Raw genomic sequence first — 17,062 nt, 5'->3', positions numbered from 1 at the left:
ACAGTAGAACAGCCATTCAAAGTGCATTATACTCAATACAAGTCTTGGGAATATTACAATAAGTAATGTGTTACTGTGTCAGCATTACTTTAGCAGTAATGTGCTGCATGTGGGGCTGCTGTACAACAATCTGAAGTGTTAGTTTATATGTTTATATCAAAGGCTACTGTTACACTTAACTACTGATACCAAAAGACAAGTGGTTGTTGTGTGAGCAACATGAGAAAAAATAATGCGTATGAACTTCTAATTAGGAATTTGTTCAGATCTGTTATCACATTAACATTGGTAACAATGCATTTCAGGAGTCATTACAGAGTGATGGATGTATGTGCCAGTATTTTTTCCAGTGCTTTCTTAAAGTAGCACTCATCTCTGCTTTGTGTATATTAGGATTGACAACAAGGACCTAAAATGGCTCTAGAAGTAAATGAGTATGTCAACCAGCGACTCTTCAGTCAGGTAAGAAAGGTTTTAATCTATTTGTCATGACAGAAAAGTTCAAACGTTCAGGCACAAAGAGCTTATGACCAGCGCTGGTCCCCGGGAGAAATTAAAGTGCGTTGTGATTCTGACAGCATATGTTTTGAGTCTGCACCACACGTGGAGCAGGACAACCTGTGTCTCTAAGTAATATTCATGGCATCGCTTGAAAAATATTTAAATGCCACTCGACAAAAATATACTTCCTCCCATTTCTCAAATCTGCTGCTCGCCAGATTTGACACATCTCTCATCCCTTTCCATGGACACACATCGTACATACACACTCGCACAGAAACACACTTAGACACAGCGTGCAGCCAGTTATGCGAGCAGCATGTGCTCAGCATGAACCTTCACTCTCACTCTCTTTTTCTCCAGCTTGTCTATCCATCGCTCCTCCGGTGTCCATCTTTCAGTCTTGCAAAAGCGTTACGGGAACCCGTCTCACGTTGGAGAGTGACTCGGAGTGAGTCCAGTCATTATAACCGGAGAAGAAGCAGCGGCAGCGGCGCAGTGGCAACAATGAGCAGCAGTGCAGTGAGCTAACAGGCCGAGGCCCTCGCGCGCATGAATCATTGATCAGTGTGACAGCGAGATGACTGCCAGAGGTAATAGGACGGCACTGCTGTGAGGGGGTTCAGTGCTGTACCCTCGCTGTCGGCTTCCCCGCCGAGATGTGTGCTGAGGATGAGGCGGGCTGAGGAGAAGAGTGCGGGGTGTAGGGAGAGACTGAGACGGTACACTATTAAAAGAAAAGAGGCACTTGGTGTGGCTTTTTTCCCCCTCCTCACGTTAACTTAAACTACCGCAGAGAGAAATGAGAGGGAACATAAGATTCTGAGCTGCGGGGAATTCGTGAATGAAGTTAGCGAGGCTGCTGTGATAACAACCCCTCCATTAGGGCTTTTGTACATCAACAGCTGCGATGCGAAGACGTACAGATAGGCATATCTTTATCACAACTGCATTTAATGACGAATGTGGAGCAATGGATTCTCCTCGCCGCGCTGTGCAGACCGGCAGGTTTTTAGGAGGAGCCGGCTATTTGAGCTGGTAGCCGCAGTGATAATGCTAGCTTGCTGCTGCCGTTGTTGCTATTATTGTTGTCAGGCATGTGTGTCTCTCAAGATTAGATAGAAATGATTGTGGGCTCCAGTGATGATTAGATTTCACACTTGTGATGGGAGAAAGGGTGGGAGATGAGAAGGATTGTGTTGGTGGATGGGGCTGTGTGTGTGTGTGTGCGTGCGTGCGTGTGTGTGCGTGCGTGTATTAATCCCTGTGTTACACGGTATGTAGTTATCTGGTATTTGTAGCAATCCTGGTCTGGGCTGTGGGGGCACAATGGGTGAGATCGACTGAATATACAGTCCTATTGATAAGCATTACGGCCAAGGTAGCACTGCAGTCAGTTAAAAATGATTTATCAATACTCTCACAAGCAGCAGGAACACACCCAAGCCTGATTGCCAAGTTCTTCTCGCTCAACGACAGAGCTAACCACCAACTATATTCTGTCTGACAACCAAAGACTACAGCTGGCTCTGCCCGGCAGCAAGCACTTTCAAGAGCATCAGTCATTCGATTTAGTGTGTACTTTAGCATGTACAGTAAAGGCAATCGCTCATCCAAGTTCTGCATGGCTGTGTCAGCCTCTAGCTAAGCCAAAACTTCTGAGGGATGGGTGAAAGAAAAGCAGAAAGAGAAAGAAGGGTGGGGTGGGGTGGAAATGGTGTGTAGAGGGGAGTCAGAAAGAAGAGAAAGACAAATGGGTAAAACAAGTGTGAAGGAGAGTGAAGGAGAGGGACTTCAGAGCCAATAAAACAAATCTGTGTCTAAGTCAACGTTGGAGCAGAGACTCGGAGCCCGGGGGTCCGCCTGCCCTCCCGCCTTTTTTGCGAGTCGACCCCTGCTTCACTCTGACAGACAAGAGGTGCTAAAGTGTTTTTCTTTCTCCCCTCCACAAACTCCTTGAAAGCTACTAATACCACTGTCATGACTGCTTAAGTGTGCGTGTTTGTGTGCGACTGCTGACATTTCCCTCCCCCTGACTGGTATAAACCTCGGGACTCATCACCGGTTTGACCTTGCTAATCTGGAATGGGGAAGTCTTGTTTGGATAACGGGATAAAACGTTGCAGAAAGAGGGATAAAGGCAGAGCGGAGGTGGCGACACACTTCTCGCGTCGCGAATGATGAGATTTGCTGTGTATCCTGGTGTTTATTTACCAGTAAAACTCACTGTCACAGTTATCTAGTTAGTCACGGTAGCGACAGCACACCAAGTCCGACAGATCACAGCTTCCTGCTTCACGCATTCCTCTGTTGTTCTCTCGTTCGCGATCACGCCTCCTCTCTCTTTCTGTCAGAGTCTCCCCCTTTCTGCCTCTGTCTGTCTCCCACTTGCTTGTCTTACTGATCTGGTCCCTTTCTGAAAGCTGAGTCATGTTGCCAGGGACAGAATAGTGTTAAATGAGCAGAAGATTGGCGCCATGTTACATTTCCCTCCGGCAGCCACCATCCAGCTCCACTGAGAGCTGAAGCACTGCAGACAGCCACATACAGCTCAATCTCTGTGCAAGTGTGTTACTTGTGTGTGTGCGAGCGTGAATGTGTGCGTGCTTGTGTGCGTGTGTGTGTGTGTGTGTCTATACAAGAGAGTATACTACGGAGAGGATGAAAAAGATAAACAAACACTGTGCATGGGTGTAAATTGCCCTGCACAACTGTGTGCACGTGCGCTTGCACGTTCCTGCCTGGTGAACTATTGGAGCTATTGAGGCTATTTTATTGCAGCCTCTCTGACCTTCTGAAGACATTTTACCAAAGGCCTCTCTCCCCATTCTGAGCTTTCTGACCACAGTCTGTCTAGCCATTTAAAGCAATTTTACCAAAGGCTTCTCTAGCTGTTAGGGCAGTTTCAGCAAAGGCCAGTGGGTTTCTTAGAGCTGCATCAGACGACCAAAATAGAGGGCTGAAAACAAAGAGAAACTGGACCAATCAATACAAGCCCCAATGAGGCATGAAGCAGCTGGCTGAAAGAAGCCGGGACCGGAGAGCACAAACACACACTGCAGTGGCCTTCACATACACACATCGACACACATCTGGACTAACAAGCAAGAGTATTTAAGGCTGGATTTCTTTTTTGTGTTGTTTTTTTTAACTAAAGAAATGCTGCTAGCAGCAGTACAGGTGCTAAATTTAAGTCAAATAATTATGTTCATGCAACAAAGCAAGATTAGGCATCAGTTTGTGATCAAGCATAGAAAACCATTGGGATGAAACCAGCTTTGGAAAAGTATACGTCATTTACTAACTCTAGAAAATCTGATAACAGAATAAGCACAAACAGAAAAAAAGCAATAGTCATTGAAGAGTAATGCATCTTTACTGTACTGTGATTGAGTCAGAGTGTGTAACAGTGGGTTTTTGTGTCTGAACCGTGCTGAGCCAGAACACTCCTAATAGAAAGGTTTTTTGTTCCCAGGCACCACTGGAAACAAGTTGTAGCAGTCAATCTTACCCACTCAGCAATGCTGAGTAGATAATTGGTTGCCGGTTGCCCTCCTTGACAGTGCTGCACAATGAAGAGGATCGCCACTGATCCCAGACAAACAGGCGACCACCTGTTCAAAAACTTTCCTTTGGGGAAAGGTAACATTTCATTAGGGCTCTGCTGACTCAGCACCTCAACAGCTTTATCCCGACAGCCATCGCCCGACTCAGCTGACCCTCTGACATTACCTCTGTACATAATCTCTGGCCTCCTGCCCACCACCTGCCACCAGAACAGACTGCAATCCCCATTATGCAGACGGCTCACTCTCATGGGGTTATTATTGCTATACAATGCCGGTACAAGATAATGAATGCAGTATAGCACGCACTGCAATGTTATGGGCATAATATTTACCATTAGGTACCGTTTCCACAAATGTGAAGTCATCATTTAGTCTACTTTTGTCCTTTATAACACCTACAGGCAACTTAAGGAGCTTATATCCCTGAAGGTTTGAAAACTTTTAAAGCACTTTTTCCCCCCCCACATCAGCTTAGTGCAGCCAACTAAAAGTACAGTGGAGTAGCCTGTGCAATGGCTTGCAGATAGTGCTGTGTGATTGCACACAAGCTGTACTTCAGACTGAATAAAAGAAGTAGATCTTCAACAGAGTGAATCAGCACATTTGACTCTCTCCAATTTAGACCTGGACTCTTTCATTTTTGCCTTGTTTTCACTTCCCAATGGATTCGCTCAAAGTTCCATCGTCCTTGTCCTTTGTGTCGGTACTCTGAAGAACCAGGCCAAGGAGTTTCTCTATCCAACAGCCATATTAACTGTGTTAATGTCACACATAGTTAGTGAGCTGGAGCTGTATCTCTGTATAAGGCATTAGAGTCATGACTTCCTTAATGACAGCTACTCTCGCTAATGCACCCATGAATTGTTCTGTTCGTAACAATCACCCACATAATCAGTCTTGGTAGGTTGGTAATAAGAGATATTGACCTTGGTTGTGTTAACAGCAGAAACGGCCCGAAAGCAAAGAGAACTGGACTCTTGCCCCCCCCCCCCCCCCCCCCCCCAAAGGGTTACACACAACTGAGAATACTTTTGTAAGATTTTATTAAACTGTGACGAATTATGTTGGAGCCTGAAGCTCCAGGATTATAAAGTACAAAAAAACCCAAAAAAAAAAAAAAAAAAAACTGGCTGGTGTGCACACCAGTACTGGTATAAAACCGAGGTCCCTGAAACTATGATTTTGAGGTCTTATATGGATAAAGGACAAAGGACATTATGTCTAATATGGATATATGGAATAAAATGGATTTTCCTGCTTGAAAAGTCCACTTTTCATTATTTTACAACCTCGTATACTACAATAAACACGCTTAAGGTCAATTACTTTGTCAAAACACTAATAACCCCAGCATACTAGAAGAGGCCAGTTAGTGCCTAAAGATGATTAGGTGGAAGCAAAAAAAAAAAGAGGGATACAAAATCTGAGCACTTTTGATGAGGATTGAATTGGAAAGATAGAAAGATGTTCTGATCTGCAGCGGGAAGCACCTGCCAAAAAACTGAAAAGACCAAATCTGGATCTTTGGTCTCATACCAAAGATAGGCAACAGTGACATTTTTAATTTTGGCTTAAAAATCTATTATCGTCCGTTGGAAAGTGTGAAAGTTTCGAAGACAGCCGAGATCACAGTTGTGACAGCTGCTATGAGCTACAGCTGCTAACAGCCAATAAAAATGACCTGACTATCAAAGTGACACGAGTGCTGCACCAAATCAATAATAGGAGAGAAAATACAAGACCACATCCACATCCTCCATCTCCTTCTGTACTGAGCTGCACATAAATACCAGTACAACTAGAATTCATCTCTCTGCAAGACATTCTCTGCACGCATAAAGTCTTCATGACGCAAATGAAGTTTCACACACAGATCCAATAACTATGCATATGATGAAGCAGTTTTATTTTTTTTGCTTTTTTAAGTATCACCAGCTTTGTGAGATGGACATGCGAAAGACAAGTAATAAATTGTATTTTCTTTTTGTGGTCTTTGGAATATATCATAAATGTATCATCAACACAATATCAACATGAGAAACAAACCTACTGCAAACGAGTGTTTCCATGCACAACATATTGAAAATTACATAATTTTAAATAGAAATCATTAATTTAATCATTTGAATCGATGTAAAGCCATAATTATTTCAATGCTGGAAAGCCGAAATGCAGTCAGAAGCACAAAAAGAAATAAATAAAGACGTAATTAAAAACAGCAATTTCAACAAATGTCTGCTTCTCAGGCCCCGTTTTTCATGACAAAGTTTTAATTGAAAACATCCGCATTGCATTTTCGTTTCACAAAAGTTTCATGTTTAGACAGCAACAGAAACACTGAAAACTATGTCATTTTCATGCGGTGAGCAGTAGCATGAAAGTTTTCCACAGTTGGAGCATTTTAAAAAAGTTTTACTTTAGGAGGTGTTAAAAACTGATGTTTTCATGGCTCTGAGTAAAGTTGTCATGCAACATCGAAAATGCAACTAAAGTTTTCCACTTTCACCCGAAAATGTTGCGTAAACAGTGCCTTACTTTTTGTATTTATCATGAAACATACTTTCCTTGCAATACTTCTTCAATAAGAATTGCATACTAGTACTAATACGAAGTACTGCAATATTATAGAAGATGTTAATTGAAGATGTTAATCTGATGTCAAAAAGCTCTATTTTTCACCCCACACTGTACTCGTTCACATGAAATATTATCGCTTCATGTCTCCTTTTTTACCTCAAAAGGCTATATAGAACAATTTGTACCATTGAAACGATGGCAGGCTAAATACTGTAAAGTGCAACATCCTCAAAACAAAAAGTTGAAACATTATTCTGGGGGTTAATGATGTGAGTGTAAACACATTGCACACATTTAGGATAAACCGGACCTACTGCCGAAAAGCAGAAACACCACACTCCATGTGAGTGCTCACTAGACTTTTAGCAGTTATTCCTTTTATTCAAAATGTGCCTCAGCTATTAATCTGAGCAGTTTTTGATCGGCCGTCAGTTGTCGTCTCGGTGTGCTTTCATCAGCAGCGGCGCTTTAGTTCACATAACAGCCGATGCTTATAAGCTGACAGCCTCGTTCAGTCTATCGACCTCCGTCGAGGCCGAAGCATAAATAAACTGCGTTTGTGTGAAGCTAACGTGCAAATTGAAGCAGCGATCACCAGTCGCAACTCTTGTCTTCCTCAGGCCTGACAGTAAAACTTCCCAAAGTGCCGCCCGAACATTTACAACTAAGTCAGTATTAGCCGATTATGCTTTTACAACAAAACCTTATGTAAATAGAGTCTGACAGCTCAATTTTAAACAATTAGCCATAAAAAGGACAATCACGCTTGTGAATCATCTTATTAAAAAAGAATGATCCAACTCATGATTCAGAAGGAGGTCAAACATTCATATTGTACCATTTAAGCATGTTTTTTATGCCAGAATAAGATACATTTCTATACAATTTATACTTAAAACATTAGACCTGTTCACAGAGATCGGATCGGATTAGATTAGATTAGATTACATTAGATTACATTATTTATCAATACATACCCTAAACGTACATATTGGATAATACATCTTACTTTTAATCTTATATTGGTGTAATTACTCCAAAAAATATCAGCAATTCTTTGGTGGCTTTAAGGGAGTAACAAGCACAGGAAAACAAACAGAATGGTTGTTTAATTAAAATAAAATCATAACTTTGAGGCTATTTTTACTCAAACCTTAATGTTTATTTACATGAAATGTTAATGTGTTTATTCAAATGGTCAATTGTTTTACTGTGAATTTGTCAACTACACTAAACTATATTTGAAAAAGCCTTTGTGTTGGTGGATCCTAGCACAATGTTGCCAAAAATAAATATTTTACCGAGAAGAGCTCTGTCTGGATATGTAAAAATTAATGCGTCTTAATCACCAGCTTATATATGCTTTGTCAGATGTGCTTAAAACTGGTGCTCTGGAAAATAAGGTACTAGCTGAAAAAAGTACACAATTTATTCCCATTAAAGATATTTCCACATAATATTTGCAAATTGTAATGGAAAGGTGTCATGCGTTCGATTAAAATGTAACATAGTTCACTGAATAACTCACTTGTTGTCTTTTTTAATACTCATTCAATTATTACTGTTGGCACATTAAATTTGTTTAATGGTGGTCTAGTGAGAAACGTGCATCCTTTTTTCTTTTCTGCTATCTGAAGCTATTAATAAGCTACAAATAGGAAATACAGAGCTCAATTCTATGTCTCTTGTCACAACTTTTTCTCATTTGGAAGAATAGATATTCCTTAACTGTCTTTCTGAGCCCCTTTTTCTTTCACATCAAGCATGTTAAATATTATCATAAATCTTTTGTCGTATGCACAACGTGGTTAATGATCAAAGACGGGATTTATAATCCGTCACTGTCAATAGCCAGTAGGTGCACTTTGTTTGGTTCGCATCAGCTCGGAAGCAGTGACAGCAGGTTGTAGCAGAAAGTCGGGTGTTTACGGCGTAACCTCCTCAGCGACTGTCAGAATGTGACAGCAGATGCAGCAGCTGAAAGAGTGAAAAATGATTTTGTTTCCACCGTCATGTTACGCGTGCCGTCTGTGGTCACACATTCTGACTCGCTCAGGAGTGATAACAACAACAGCTGATAGCATATTTCATATTATTCGGTAATACGGGCTTTGATTCTACTTTTAGCTTTAGTGTTTCAGTTGTTACCTTCCAGCGGTTTGTGGTTTATTGTTTATGAGCGCAGGTTTACAAACGGAGCTCTGTGTAGCTCCGTTTCTTTCACGTCTCCAGCTTTTTCCTGACAGGAATTTGAAAACTGAAAGAAAAAAGAAAAAAAAAAAAAAAAACCTGGTCTTGTCAGATCTTTACGGTCTGGATCCCCAAATTAACTTCGCTTCAACGTCATTGTATGCAGCTCAATTTATTTTAAGCCTATGTGGTCGGCAGCTTATTCACTCGTCGTCCCTCAACTTGGAAGCCGCGGTGGTCACCAACCTAGAACGAGCATTTAATTTATGATAAGCTGTAATGAGCTGGGCGCTTTGAGACAGACAAGGCCTGCCAGGACGTTTGGAGGACACATTCAGATCAAGAGGGAACGACTTAAAACCTCCTCCACGGTTCGAGAACACAAGCACACTTTATCGTGTTGAGTAAAAGTAAAATGACTCTTAATAATAAATGTTTCTGTTACATTTTTTATATGAATTGATGCATCAAACCAAAAGCCCAGAGTGTGCGAGTGCTTGTTCAGTGTGACGGAAAGTCATTTAAAATCGGAGCAATTTGAATCACCAATCTATCATGTTTAGAATCTAAAAATGCCAATAATAACAACAAAAAGTCATTCATCTTTCAAAGAGCTGATGCTTGTGTTTAATTCAATTATAAAATAGTTCCAGTGCTTATTGAAAGCTTGAACACACGCTGCACACAAAGCCAACAGCAAATCGGTAATACAGCTGAGTCATAGTCAAACTTATTTAGACGAGCAGCAGTTTAATTTGATCTCAATTTGGCTTGACCAAGAAAACAAACGCCTGCTAAACAATAAAAACTGACCATTTCCTTTCATTTTAGAGCAGAACAGCTTACGTATATAATGAAAGTGTTCACCTTTAATGCGCTTTTTACCAAATCCGTTACAAAGAACAAGAAATTTCCTCCCATAGAAAACAGTTTAACCTCTTTCTTTTCGGGCTAAAGCGGGCAAAGACCTGTTACTTCCAAAAACACGTTTTTTCCCCCACAAAAACTCACACTAATAGTAGGATGAATAGTGAGCCATCAATCCACCAGAAGTCATCTTAAATGAACACACAGGCAAAATACTATGAAGGAAATTTGAGTTGGGAAGTGAAAGATAACTACGAGAAGAGGTCACTCTCATGTTGATATCAAGGAGGTGCTATTGGGGGCAGCGTTCCAAAACCTCAAGAACTGTCATTCACTTCTAATCTCAACAACAATCTGTGTTGTCTCCGTTAGTCTGTATCTATAAACTTTCAGGAGACAGACAGAAACATGGATAAAATAAACTGATGAAAATCCGGAGGGGCCGCTGGTTGGAGTTGTTGTGTGTCAGCGTTATGAACTCGAATCTTACTAAAATAATACAACAGCAGCAACTCTTAGTTAAAAATAACAATGTCTACAATATTACAATAGCCCTCCCGCTGCTCAGACTGTACCCCCTTCGCATTTGGCAAATTCTTGTCTCCAGAAAATTCAACGCAACTATTTGGGCAACCGATTAATTTTAAGGTTGTTTCAAGCATAAAGGTCAATATTTTCAAACTCCAGCTCCCAGGATGGGAACGCTAATTTGTCTTTCAGTCTTGTAAACAGAGTATAATTAGGTTTTTGAAATATTTCTTGGACAAAACCAGTAAACAAGTCACTTGAAGGCGAAACCTTAGGCACTGGAAAACCTTCTTAGGAAAATAATCAGTGAATTTATCATGCTAGAAAACATCATTAGCTGTAATAAAACACATTTTAGGCACAGTTGGATCCTGTACCGTATTTGACCTCTTGTGATTAATATGTAACTCTTGTGGCAGATGATTGGGATTGCCATCAAACTGTGAAAGTAGATTTACTGAAAGAAAAAGCGTGAAAGTAATAAACTTAAAGCCACTAACGAGTCATTTGGCTTTTTATGGAACCACCAGGTCCCCTGAAGCGACACGTATTGCACAACAGAACTATAAAAACACGCCGTTGTGGCCTCCGTGTGTGTGCAGCTGACTGAAATGTGATTTGGAGGTGATTATTTGATTGCAGGGTGCTGCTGACTTGCTCATTTCACTTGCGTCAGAAGCTTCTCCCTGTTGCCATAGAGATGATTTTTGTTCTTAAGTGAAACATCCGGCCCTCTCTTCTCGAATTTGATTGAACAACTGAAGATTGTAACTGTTTAAAACAGCAAGACATTCATTATTGCAGAAAATACTCTAATTATTTTCCTTTTGGCAGCTCAACCGAGATGTAGAAGGTAGGCGTCATGGAGGAAGGACCGAAACCGGGACTTAGAAATAGAAAACGAGGTAGTGGCAGGATCGTCAGTAGCAATATTCTTCAAGATTACAGATGCAATCTTAATCTGTCCTCTATCTCTCCTTAAATGCCCCGTTCGCTATCATAATGCCTGCTCCTCATATCTGATGGCCGTGTTGTGCTTAATAACAAGCTATGACTGTGGGAGGGAGGGGTACGTTGGGGAATAAACAAATTAGCAAAGCTATTCGCAGCCCCCTGCAGCACCGGGGGGTTATGGGAGGAGAGGAGAGAGGGCAGTAAAGAAAGAGAGGAGGCCTGCCTGAGCTAATCACAACAGGGGGCATATGCTGCAATCACTTAGGTGCGGTGTTATCTCTGCAATCATGCATCGTCCTATTGTTTTGCTAATTGGAAACCTTAATTTGAGACAAAATATTATTGCCTCATTATTTGCTGGAATACTTTCCCCCAAAATGACCAGTCACAGAAGCTTCAAGGGTATTTTTCTGTTCCATCTCAATTTAAGCCGTTATGCGAAAGGCCGGGGGAGTCGTCACAAATAAACACACATACCTGAAGGGAGAACATGCCAACAGCCAATGTGACAGTGCTCAGAATTATGGTATTGATGCAGACCATTCTTCGCGAGGAACAAAACCATACGATACGATACTAAATATATATGGACATATACTATATATATGAAAACAATATATACATCAATTAGAAATAAAATGTAAAAGTACATTGTACAGGATTTATTTTCTCCAAAAAAATTCTGAAATCTCTTCCGTGGATGAGTTCGGCCACATTGGAGCCTCTTATCGGCCGCTTTTGGCCCGCAGGCCTTATGTTTGATGTCCTGGCTCTATGTCTTTGAAGCGCTCAGAACTCTGGATCATTATGGTAAACAATGTGTATTCTGGCTGAATGCCTGAATTATTTTTTTTTTTTTATTCACAAAAAACAAAAAACAAAAAAGTTAGCCAAACATAGCAGCTGTGTTAATACGAGCTGTGCCGAGGGGTCGGACTGCCTCTCCAATGCTGTGAAATGTTTTGCTCCGGTTTGGCACGCCTGAAAAGGAAAATGTCTGTATTTATATTCTCAATGTCTTGTTTCAGTTGGCAGGATCTCATGAATAAAACAGATGATACAAAGTAAAATTACCCACAAATAAAACATTTATTTAATGAATAGTCTGGAAATTAAAAAAAAAAAAAAAAAAAAACCCTAAACTAAACAACACAAAACAAGTCATAAAAAAAACACAAAAAAGTTTATTTTTGTTTTTCGAGCCCAAGATTGAAAAGTATTTTCTTTGTTTGTTTTATTGACGTAAAAAAACAAGACAATTATTCGAACTGAGAGGCTGACATTACGGTATGTTTGGCATTTCTGCTCGACAGTCCACATAAATGACTCATCATCTATCAGAGTGTTTTCGTTTGACTGTCTAATCTCGCAAATATCTGATATTTTCAGTATGTAGTGGTGAGGAAAGTAAAATGCGAAAAGTCCCTGATTTGAATGAAACATTTTAGAAAAAATTTAAAAAATTGACCCAACATGTAAAAAGTCTGTCTGACTGTGCAAGAATAATAAATGGGAACTCATTATTATTTGGAATAAAGGATCATTCATTACCATATTTTGCAAGATGAATAAATTAATACATTTTGTATTACATTATGATAATAAGAATTAATCTTCAATGGAAGCTTGACATAATGAGAGACTGACTCAAAATCAATAAATCCAGCAAAAGTCAGTATGGCGATCATTTGATGAAGATGAGAAAGCACAATACCATTGGGCCCAATTTTTCCCCCCTTCCTGTCAGCAACTGTTAATTAATTCATTAAAAATGACTGAATCATTATGTAATGAGAGGACCTAATCATCTGGTGGCCTGTGTCTCGCCCTCTCCCCCCAGACAAAGACATTAAGACCATGACCACTTTAATCTGGCAAATTTGAATATCTTTGATTTACACGCCGACATATCATCCCTGCTTACGTCCCATACATCTTTTGGCGATGGTTGCCATGGTGACGTCAACGCGGAGATCAATCATTGCCAAACAGGAGTGGAGCATGACACCAATTAAAAGGTGGTGTCGTCTCCGAGTCATCACTCACACTCCTCACTAATGCACTAATTACCGGGGCTGGGACATTAATGGAATAGCATGGTTCAGCCGGGGGATTAATCTGCATGGTGTGTGTGTGTGATGTCTTGACTGGGATATGCGTGTGTGTGATTAATGCAAACCCCCGCGTGCTCCAGCGTGACCTTGAGTACCACCACAGGAGGGAAATGAACCGGCTGTGTGCACAGGGGGGGGTGGGGGGAGGTTAGAAGATCAGTACTTTTGGGGTTGGGGGTGAGAAGCCCCGTCCAAGGCTGAGCACGAGCCGACAAAACAGGCGAGATCGGAGAGGATCGATCAACACATTTTGGTGTTTGTTTGCTCTGACAAACTCTGCCTGAAGATCTCCAGCACTTCAGAAAAAGAAAAAAAAACAACTGAACGGAACTTTCCCGTTTTTCAAAAATGATTATTAACTTGGTGTCAATCATAAACGGGGGGGGGGGTTGATTTCATCTGCATTCATAAGCGCTTCCTGAACACTGCAGCCGCAGTCAGACATTCTCCTATAAATATACAAATTAAACAAGTACGACAAGTAAAAGATCTATATTGGAAACATAATTTGGCATTCAAACACACTATTCTTGTGCCTGATCCTGATTTATTGCTGCAACAGTCATTTAATATATCAAATACAATACTCGTATTTATTGGGGCATTTCAGACACCCATTATTTTTCAAGCAGCTACTTACTGAACGTCTCAGCTCCAAACTATTAGGCTAACAAGCCTAAAATATTGATAGGATATGAAAAAAAAGAAGAAGATTAAATGGAAGAATGTGAGCCCTGAATCAATTGATCAGAGAGATGATTTTCTTACTGTTGTGCTGGCGTTTCACTCTCATATTTGGCTAAAAGCTGTCGTTAAGAAGAGACTTCACATTCGAGACCAGCAACACGGGAAGGTTTGGCGGGCCACACATTAGAGCACAATAAAGAAACCATGCGATTCTGATCGACAGATCCATTAACATATGCCTGGACCGATTATTTTTACTGATGCATTAATGTGTCAGACATTTGCAGCCGGTGAGAGCAGAGCTGTTTCCAACCACCATCCAATGGTTTAATCTATACTATCACATTCAATAAGTTTATGCTCTATTTTGCAGGAAAAAGTGGTTAAAAACTTCTAAAACTGTCAGATGAACAGTGGAGCAAAGCAGGAGCTGCTGGATTCTCCTCGGGACTGGGACAGAATGAAGGTTTATTCAGCTTTAACTTGGTTTGTTAAGAGAAAAATAAGACAAAATTAATGAGATTGTAAAATCATTTTATCATGATCCATTGGTGTGTGAATGTGTGCGTGAATGGGTGCATGTGGTGTAAAGCGTTGGGGTCCTCCAAACTCCCAGGCAAATTGTAAAAATGTCAAAGAAAACATTGACAATTTTTTTTAAGAGTAGCAGACACAAAACTGCACCCAAGCTGAGACATTGGTTGTCTTTGAAAGCTAGCTACTTTGTTGCTCAATGCCATGCAGTCAGGGTGAGTTTTTAAAAACAAGCATAATGCAACAGCTATAAGAGGTGTTTTGACAACTGTATATTGACACTGTAGTCACAATATTATAACAATAATATATAACAAGAATTCCGTCATAATAGTTTGTTTCGTGATAATAAATACATTTTCATCATGTATACTCTGTACCAGAACAACGAAAAACTTTAAAGTTTAAATGTTAAACTGAATGGTTATTACGGCACTATTTCAGTCCACTCAATATTAAACTGCGCCGTTTGTGGCCCCTGAATTAAATTGTGTTTGATACTGCCTTGAATACACTTGAGTTAAATTAAAAACACCACTGGGAATGATTTACCTTTAATGAGATCATTTTTGCGAAGAAGTGTGTTTGAAAAGAAAAATTGAACTGAGTAGCTTTGTCTATTTACCAGTTTGATGCACTTTGGTTTCCAACAGGGGGTCACATTTACTCTAAAATACAATAATTCTTCAAAGTTAGAGTGTAAAATTTGCAGTGGGCCTGATTTGATTCCATATCGATTGACTTTTCTTTAGTCTTTTTTTTTTCTTTGAGTTCCTGTGTTTTCTTACTCTTTGATACCTGCAACACTGAATGTGTAAAATTCCCTCTTCGAGTTTGTTTCTGCGCCTCTCATCGATTCTTTTTTGAATTAATCAGGTTCTTTCTTGACAAGCCTCCCAATTTCCCTCGCTCCTCGAGCGATCCATTCCAAACAAGAGGATTTCAGATGCTGAAATCCGAAACAAACAAAAACAAAAAAGTTGGCTGCTTGGTGCGGGCGGGACGGACTCGGTCACTCACCGATCACGTATGTGAGCAGGAGCGCCAGGGTGAGGGTGAGGAGGGAGGCCGACAGGGCCGTGCACTTCCAGTTGCAGCAGCGGTGGGGCTTGTTGAAGGTAAACAGTGGTCTGGTCACGCTGCTGCGAGGGAGAGGCCGAGGTGGAGGGGAGTACACCGTCCCCGAGGTCAGGGGGTATCCCTGCCCCGCCCCGGACAGGAGGGCCGAGGAGCCGGACCCCTGCTTGAAGAGGAAGTGTCTGTGGGGGAGAAAAAGAAAGAAAATTCATTCAAACTTGTAATTTCCTCTTCAGTTTCTGCCTCTTCTCTGAGCTGCTGCTGGGCGTCACAGTAACCTCGCAGTGCTTCATAATTAAGTACTATTATGGATGAAATGAGTTTCAGAACCTGTTCAAACAATGTTTGTGAAAACGCATAATTTCTGCATTTTTGTTTAAGAAAAGTTTTTTCCTTTGTGGTAATGGTGAAGTAAAAAAACACATTCCATTGCTTCTATATGTAGATTCTCTGTTTTACCCTTTTTATATAGCTGATTCCTTGGTCTATATCATACTTTGTTTTATATACTATTCATTAATCTCTGTCACTTTCTTTTTCTCAATTTGTCTATTATTTTCTGTTTTATTTATTGGCAGTGAATGGGATTGCATACAATTTTGTTGATTGTTAATAAAGATTCTCATTCTAGTTAACATGTAAGGCCAGTTGTGGTTGCTGTTTGTTTTTGTAATGAAACCACACACAAGCGCTATGAACATTAACAATGGCAGGCATACAGACATTCTAGTGGACAAAAGACCAAGTTGGATTGTTATTTCAAGTGACTCTCAACTCTAAAACTACCAATTCCCTGAAGAATATGGACTGGAAGTCATGACACTCTGGAGGCGGCCATTGTTGTTATTGTCACTCACGGAAGTATTTACTATGGCCACGGTGAGCATGTGCCCTAGCAGCATATCAGAAAAGTTGCCTTTTGTCCTTTTTAACGGCAATGAAATCGGAGCGTGTTTTGAAAAGTTGCACCTTGGGAGCAGTTTTCAAAAAGTTGCTGTGTAAATGGACCTTCAAAACGCAATCACAGCTTTCTGTTTACACTTGAAAATGTTGTCATGTCGGGCCTCAGACTGCAAAAAGAAAGACACAAAACCATCTTTAAATGACAAGACAGTTCATTGACACTTTGACTGAAGCTAGCTATAGTGATTATAACTTTGAATTTGGGGCCTTATGTTGTTGTTACATTTGTTCATGACAACAATCTGCGATAACCCTCTCACAATATCATACATTACTACACCTCACAGTAGACCTGAGCTACGAGCTACAGCTGTGAATAACCAATAGAAAGTAGAAACTGAAGCGATGAGCTAACCAGCACCACAAAAACAATCTGTAGCACTTCATTCTCTCTGAGGCAAAACGCTGCTTCATCAACACCAAGTTCACTCCTTGTACATAAATGCTACTACAGCAAATTCTTTTTATTAGCTTCATTCATTTTTCTCCTGAATAAGCGTA

General features: G+C 40.5%; 1 protein-coding gene across 1 annotated transcript in view; it reads right to left on the bottom strand.

Annotated features, from left to right (window-relative positions):
• tenm1 (teneurin transmembrane protein 1) overlaps positions 1 to 17,062 on the bottom strand; it is a gene marked incomplete at both ends in the record, with an annotated part of 191,939 nt that overhangs the window by 114,380 nt on the left and 60,497 nt on the right. The window contains one exon of the mRNA XM_080501719.1: positions 15,542 to 15,780. Coding sequence (XP_080357845.1) covers positions 15,542 to 15,780 — 239 coding nt within the window. The remainder of the gene's footprint in view (positions 1 to 15,541; positions 15,781 to 17,062) is intronic.

This window comes from Blennius ocellaris (genome assembly GCF_963422515.1).
Source record: "Blennius ocellaris genome assembly, chromosome: 9".
NCBI lineage: Eukaryota > Metazoa > Chordata > Actinopteri > Blenniiformes > Blenniidae > Blennius > Blennius ocellaris.
This window is presented reverse-complemented; position numbering and strand designations above follow the sequence as displayed.